Raw genomic sequence first — 7,744 nt, forward strand, 5'->3', positions numbered from 1 at the left:
GCCGGCCCAGCCTTAAACGGTGACAACATAACACAAAACTTGGTTATTTTATGTACATTAGCCATTCTACTGTTGGCTCAACATTTTCTCCTTATCCTTCTAACTGAAAAGAGCAAGGATTTCTCATCCATGTTGTAGGACGAGGGCGTGAGTGTTAGGTAAGGCAACACAATGGATTTAACTGCTCTTTCCCGCTGATAAGTTCTTCCCAGTTGGATCAATAACCCACAAACTATGAAGGGTTTTCACGCCCATTACGGCTTATTGAATTACTGAAAAAAGTTGTTACTACAGTTTCCTCAAGCTAAACACGTATAGTCTTTTTTAAGCCCATACATTGCACAACAGGTAAGAGTAACTCCTTCAAGGCCGCTGCGATTTGTCATTATTCAGTGCTGGCTTTAACAACCTCCCATTTAAAATCTCAGAATATATCTAACTGAACTGTTTTTAGGAAAACATTCAAATTCCCTGACTGGATTTTTCCTGCATGTGAAAGCAGGAGGTCAAAATTTAACTTTAATGTTCAGAGAATAATTAAAAATGTCTTTTGAAATACAAACTATCAAAACAACTGATCTGTCATTTCAAAAGCGCAGTTGTGTTTGCAGATCTTTACCATACACACCAGCCCAGCCATTTCTCAGTATATCCCTGGGCTCTCTCCTCGGGTCTTCTTGGCCACCACACTTTACTCACAGCCAGAGGAACATCTACCCCCTTCTCCAACATAGTTCAGGTGGAGTTTGTGCATTGCAGCTACTTTCATAAATTGGTAAGGTTTCTATATTAGCAAATAAAAACTCTCTTGGCTTCTTATTCCTCATGTATAGCAATTCTCAAGCCACCAGGATGAAAGCGTCCCCTTATGTACGACATTTTCATACATATGAATAAACCTGCAGAGATGCTAATGCCAGCTTTCAGAGACAGCATCTTTAAGCAGCGCTCAAAAAGCAAGGAGTCATTTATGTCACACAGGCCGTTAGCCACATCCAGTATCACATCTCAGCCACTACAAATGTGGGCAGGATTTGAACCTGGAAGAAGAAACCTGGCTGACTGTTGGCTGAAACAGAGAATTTTTGGACCACCTGATCCTCCTCACCATTAGTAACTTCAGGATGCTGGAAGATTAAACTGCATCACAAATCTACATCAACAGCCCTTTATCCAAGCATGGCTTGTTGGATTTTTTTGTTTGTTTTGGGTTTCTTTTACTATTTAAAATCATTTCTTTTCAGTTCAGACAGGAACACATGGCTATAGGCAGCAGTTAAACCAACAGTTCCCATCTCTCAGATCTTGCGGAGGCAAAGATAAAAAGACAAGCAGTGTCTATAATCCTGTCGGCCTTTTGCAATACTCATTCATTTGGGGGTCGCACACATCAAAATCCAAACTATTCATGATTTCTATGGGTTTTTTAAGAGGTTCTCAGACTTGCTCTTAAAGCAACAAAAGTCCTTTTCCTAGTGGCTTACAAAACCACAGCTATTTAATCCTCCCACCGCCACCTGCAAACAGTGGACTGTTTCTTCAAGGTCTAGCTTACTCTTGAATGCTGACTTTGAAGAGTTGGAGGCTGGCATTTGCTGTGCTTATACACCAGGGTTTCTCCAAGTTCTCTAAAAGAAGAGCAGCTTCTCTCCTCAGAAGAGCAGCTATATCTCTCACCCTCTAGCAGCTGATGAAACACATCCACACAACTGCCTCTCCGCACCGTCTACAGAAAAAAGACCACCACCAGCTGAAATTCAAGAGGTGCCTCACCCAGTGCTGTAGCGGCACTGATGAGTATTTTCAAAGTCAACTGGAGGATTCTGCATGGCAAGTTCAGTAACTTCCAGTGCCCTTTGCAATCCTGCATCAGCACAGGGCTGAACTGTGGCTCATGGGGAGCATCCATACCACCTTCTTTTAGACACATATTTCAGTGTAATCACCTCAGTTTGCCCTTACACCCCTAGAAAGACTACGAGTAAGTGACTCAGGACAGGAGGCCAGGTTAGGTGACTGAATTACCCATTGAGGACTTCACTGACAGATATCTGAGCAGATCAGCCTCCCAGTCCAGACGCATACATCAACTGCTTAATAGCTGGTATTGTGAATGCCCACACCAGTATCTGGCCTCCATTAAGTGCAACGGCACTGGGGAAAATTAAAAAATGTGGAGACTTGATGAAGAAACAGTGCTTAACTCACCCTCTTCCAAGGGAGATCAAAACAGGTTTCTCCATCCCAATCAGAACTCGGAAAGCTTCATTAAGGTTTGCGTAGGTGAAGTTTTCTGCTGCATCTCCAATAACCACACAGTTTGGGTTTGTTTTATCAATCTCAGCAAATTCAGGGACAAGATCTACAGAAGAAAGGAAAAAAAAAAATCCACAAATCCCTTACCATTTCAGACTCCATTGGAACTGACAGTTTTCCCCCAGATTTGTGTTTCTCTTCATTCATGACACAACACATTAAGAAAAAAATAAATCCAAGTCTGAATCAAGCGTTCTTCAGACCGCTCTATTCCTGACTGGATCCTGCTATCCATCAGTCCTACCACAAAGAGCAAATTACACCATTTCCTTAGCTCCCGCAACCCATGTCTCAGTGGCTCATGATACCCAAGCACCTAGACCCAAGGTAAACTCCTGGGTAGTCAAATAAACATGCATAACAACGAGGGCAGGATCCACCTCCTTTCTCCATACCCACATTCACTTTAACCTTAAAACCTCTGTCATGATAACAAAAGACAATGTAGTGTCTTGCACAAGACCTCACCTATCTCCTAGTCTCTGTGGTTAAGCAGCAGACTGCTCTGTGCACTCACTGACCCCCAGCACGTCTCTGTGCCTTCACCGTACCACTGCCGTAACGGAGATCTCTCTCAGACCAGACCACTAAGGTTTATTCCATAGTCTCATGACTAAGGAAAAAGCTTTTCCCTGTAGGAAAACAACAGCTGGGAGCTCTTCCCCGCATGAGCTATGGGAATTTACTGCTCTATCGCAAACGCCCACATCTCCCTGGGCTGTCCTCCTGCGCACCCCAGCATCTGCTGCAGCATTGTCCTACCATCGTGCACGAGCAAGTGAGGCCTCAGGCTGCGCTCCTTCAAAATGCGGCAGGCTGCTGGCGCTGGGGCAGTGACTTCAGTCACGGAGATGTCAAAGCCCATGCCCTGGAGTTTCTTCACAAACTTCTCCCGGGTTGCTTGGGTTTCGTTAGTGCAGAATCGCAGCTTCAGACCAGATGCTTTGATCCTGTTGAGTAAAGCAGCGGAGGGGTTAACCATACATAGAAAACGAGCTAAGAGGAACAGTTTTGCTGTCCCACACCTAACTTGGATAATTACAATAAAAATGCAGAGATGATATTCTTTGCAAAGGAGCAGGATCCCTTACTGTGACTAAGGCACACCTAAAATATTGATTCTGGGCACTACAGCTGCAGTTTTCACATGCATTGCCCCTGCCATAGCATATAACTGCCCTTCTGGAGCAGAGAGCTAAACTGAACATGGCAGCACAGGTGATGTCCACCATCTCCAGGACACCATGGTCTGTCAGGCACAGACTCCCTCCACACAGCAAAAAATCCCAAATCCAGTTCCTTTCCTTTAAACTGGTCCATGGACATAGACACAAACGACGTGAAAGCACTGCACAGCCATGAGTATAGTAGCCGGTGTGATACCACTGTTTTTTAGCATTTTAACTTGGATTTTCACCTTTCCACTTACTGATGATCAGCTGGAGGTAACAGCAAGGCTTTGCACTTCTGCAGACTCCAGGTAAGAAGCCAGCTAGTTGCAATGATGCTTCTATCAACACTGGAGTGGCTTCAGTTACATTTATCATTTAATCACTCATAAAACACCTGTGCTGTTACTTGGTGGGTAATCCCAAAAAATACGGTACTTCAACTGATTCATTACAAAATGCTTAGAGGTAAATGGCTTCTAAAGGAAGAAAACATGGCCCCAAGTGCCCAGAGCCAAGGAGATGGTTCCTGTGGATCGGTAGTCCGTAATCTTGTGCAAGTCCTCTGCCTCTAAGCAGCTTTATTTCCCAACCCAAGCTGTGGTGATCTACTGGGGATGTCATGAAAAGGCCTCTTCTCCAAGGATGAGTTGTCAGCTATTTGGAGAACCAATGTATTTCAAAGTGGCCATGGAAAATCAGAAGCATTGAAAATGTAGCACAATTTTTTAAAAAATATTTGCCAAAGGGACTGTCACTCAGCTCCTCAAATATATTAAAATGTCTAATTTTTGTCAGTTTTAGTGTGAATTTGTACATAATTATCTTTGAGGACCTGAGCTCATACAGGTTCAGACACCTGCGTAAGTTTGAGGCTAGGCTTATAAATTCTTACTAAAATATTAGTACTTTGTGTTTGGATGAAAAAGGACTTTTCTATTACGAAAGCCCCTGCATTGATTCTCAAGACAACAAAACACGCTGGGTTCCTTTTCTAAGGAAGATGATCCCCATCAGTTGGTGCAAACACCAAAACCACCTCGAGGTAACACATCCCATGACGAACTTTCCAACAAAGGATTCTTAGAAATCCAGTCCTGACCCAGAGAGCCCCTTCCGCTCATTAAAACTGCACGCCAGTGTCTTCTTCAATAACGCTGGTGATTCATTTCTTTCTTATTATTTGTCTTTCCTAATCATAGGTATGTGAATTATCAATTACACTTAGTGGTTAATTGCCCTTCATAAAGATAGCTTTTCTATTTTAAATTAGGCAGTTAATATATTGTAACTAATAGCATCCACTTGTACATTATAAATATATCTTCATTGATTGGAGCAGTGAATGTGAGATTCACTCACAAGTTAATGAAGCAATTGAGTGAAGAAGTGCAGGGTGTACCCAGGGAATAATTATTGTTAATGAATTATGATGTGACCTTCTCAGAACAATGAACAATTGGTGTGACAGTGGGATGACAGTATTCCACATCTGTTATTCGAAACACGGTTTCAGCTGTAGTTAAAAAGCAAAGCAGTGTAATTTGGATACATAACAAACTTTAATAGAGTGTGTCATGGTTAAAAAAAAAAAAATCTTATTCTAAATGCAAAGCCTATCTGCACACTCTTAGGAAAAAAATCCCATGATTCATGACTGCCAGGAAGCAGACATTTGTTGAATAAGAATCTATTCTTTCTCTTCCTAAAGGTCAATGAAATTCAGAAACAACCTAACTGCCGACTTGCACAGACAACCAAGCACACTCACGGGTCAACCTGGTGAAGGCAAAGACTCAAGTTTTCCTATACTATAATCTAACTTCCTTCTCAGGATTTTGGATGAAAACCAAGAGTTACTCTTCTGAGAGGCCTGACCAAAGCAGAAGCAGTCTGGATACATTCTGGACTGCTTCACACCTTTGTGGTCACGAGCATTTACCACCTCAAAAAAAAAGCTCAGTAAATGCTTATGATCAGGCGAGGTCTACAGAAAGTTAAGCCAAGCTGGTCAGAAAATAGGAGTCCTCTGGTGAAACATGAGAAGGACTCTCAAAAATATCCTGGAACACTAAACAAAAGAAAAATCATCAAGAACTCCAGAGAAGACTTATTTCTACAAAAATACCTTTCCAATGAAAAGCCACCTCTTCTTTAAAGTTAGCATCTCTAAAAAAATCCCTGCTAGCTCTCTGCCAAATCCTTGTACGGTACAGTCACACTCACCGGTACGTGCATGATTACACACACACTGGGACGAATCCATCCCTCGATGCTCAGCACGGGGACCATGAGCAGAGCCTGCAGACTAGCATGCCTCAGCAAACAACTATTAGGTCAGAGCTTAAACAATTAGGGAGAGCATTTAACAACAGCTCTACATGGGAGAAATCGTAGCTCTGCTCGTGTTTACAGCAAAACTCTCCTTCAGTTTTCATAGTCTGGTTTTGCACCAGTAGAAACTAAAAGAAACGGCTTGAAGATCTCTGTCTGATGGAGGCGAGATGCTTTGCAGAGCCAGTCTATACTGCTGCTAAGCTGGCCAGCTTAACGGGAAGCTTTTAAGCTACTGAGCCAACCCAGCATTCATACTTCAAGAAGCATGTGCAGAGCAAGTTACTGCTATTTCTAACGTCGGCAAGCGTGGGGATGTTAGGAGAAGAATAAAGAACAAAATTTGTAAAGTGATGCCTTATAAGATAAAGAGCAAGGGATTAGATACCTGGAAGTACAGAAGAATGAGGCAACAGCAGATGAAATACACAACACACATTTTATCAAGATCTCCAGCATATTACAGATTTATCAGCATCTGTATTACAGAAGCGTAGGCACACCCAGGAAACCCAGTCAATCAGGGCTTCAGCTGACTTCCATACATCGTGGTCGTGATAAAGATCCCACTCAAACTCCAGAAGCAGGAGAAATCAATCCTGATTAGAGCACAAGCTGAGCACACGGACAGGCAGCACCGTGCTCCACGCTGCAGGGACCCTGCATGGTCCAGGTAGCTGCAGCCATCCCGAGGCCGCCTCTCGATCCCTGTTTGGGGCCGTTAACAGGCTCACCGTCAGACAAATCCGCTCTGTTTCCAACACGACTTCTCACACCACTCCTAATGCCCACAAGCAGGAACAGGGGAACCTGAACTTCACCTGCGTGCGGGCAGCTAGGCGTGAAAGGACAGCAGCTTCTGACATTTCTGGGTGTCACAAATGGCAAACTCGGCTAAAAGCATCTCTGTGGCAAAAGAAACTTGTTGGAGCCCCTCTCAGAGGGGACAGCAGAGCATGCAGGGCAGCAGGGAGCAAAGGAAAAGCCCATTTGCACCTCTCCAGCCGCACGCCGTATAGGCTCTGCTGCCAGCATCGGTTGTGCTGCCAGACCAGGCACCAGCTGCCCGGGGAGCTGCCGCGGCACACAGGCACTGAAGCAAAGGAACAAGTCACAAAAGAAAATTCCCAGCCTGAAATTGTAAGTGGACAGATGAGCATTGAACTAAGACACCAACAGGTGGGTAAGGAAACTTTCTAAGCCTTACCAGGGGAGGGATTTAAGCCCACTCCAGACCAAAACAGCCACTCGGTCACCCAAACAACCCCTAAATCTACAACTGGGGCAGCCACCCAGCTCTGGGCATACCATGAGCACACGTATAGGGAGGAGATGGAAATGAGGGGTTTAATTTCAGCCCTGAGCTGCCCCTCACACTACGCCAGCTCTTTGAACTGACCTTTACCTCGTTCTGCTGGAGCAGGACATGACGCTGAGTGACAATGTCCCACAATGCAATTACCATGCGTCAGATGAGCCGGTCCCTTACAAATCACCTCGAACTTTACACATCTGCTGGCTGTCAGCATCTGCCAGGTTCACTCACCCGAAAATAATGAAAAAACTCTCATTATTGTTCCATAACAGGTAAAGTGTTAGGACAATTATTAGACATCCTGACTGACCTTGTGCAGACTTAACCGACTGCCCTTGCCAACCTTTACGGGCAGCCTTTGGGCACATAAAACACAAAACCTGTTCTTTCAGGTGATGTAAAGGTTGAGATACTGGCAGGAAAAGAAACGGCCCCGGAATCTAGGCTGGAAGCCATCACTATTTCTTAAATTCACACTGTCCTGCACATGGCAGAAGCAACTAAAGGCACGGTATAAGGCTAAACTTCAGACTTTTCATTTTTGGCCACTCTCTTTTGCAGTGAAGGTTTTCCCTAACACGGGAGCAAAAGGAGAGTGCTGCCCACAGCC

At 44.2% G+C, this 7,744-nt stretch overlaps 1 protein-coding gene across 1 annotated transcript; it reads right to left on the minus strand.

Moving 5' to 3' along the window:
• Nucleotides 1-2,204: 2,204 nt before the first annotated feature.
• LOC104169399 (phospholysine phosphohistidine inorganic pyrophosphate phosphatase-like) lies at nucleotides 2,205-3,298 on the minus strand. The gene is made up of 2 exons (XM_009710308.1): nucleotides 3,079-3,298; nucleotides 2,205-2,362 (listed from the first exon to the last, which is right to left on the minus strand). The coding sequence occupies exons 1-2, from the start codon at nucleotides 3,296-3,298 to the stop codon at nucleotides 2,205-2,207; spliced, it is 378 nt and encodes a 125-aa protein (XP_009708610.1).
• Between the last annotated feature and the right edge of the window lie 4,446 nt (nucleotides 3,299-7,744).

The sequence above is a fragment of the Cariama cristata genome, unplaced genomic scaffold (assembly GCF_000690535.1).
Source record: "Cariama cristata isolate BGI_N322 unplaced genomic scaffold, ASM69053v1 scaffold13461, whole genome shotgun sequence".
Lineage (NCBI taxonomy): Eukaryota > Metazoa > Chordata > Aves > Cariamiformes > Cariamidae > Cariama > Cariama cristata.

Excerpts from the sequence above, each read along its gene's own strand:
- LOC104169399 (XM_009710308.1), bottom strand. The coding sequence starts at position 3,298 with ATGGTTAACCCCTCCGCTGCTTTACTCAACAGGATCAAAGCATCTGGT. Across the intron at positions 2,363-3,078 it reads TCACTTGCTCGTGCACGATG|ATCTTGTCCCTGAATTTGCT; the intron begins GTAGGACAATGC and ends TTTCTTCTGTAG.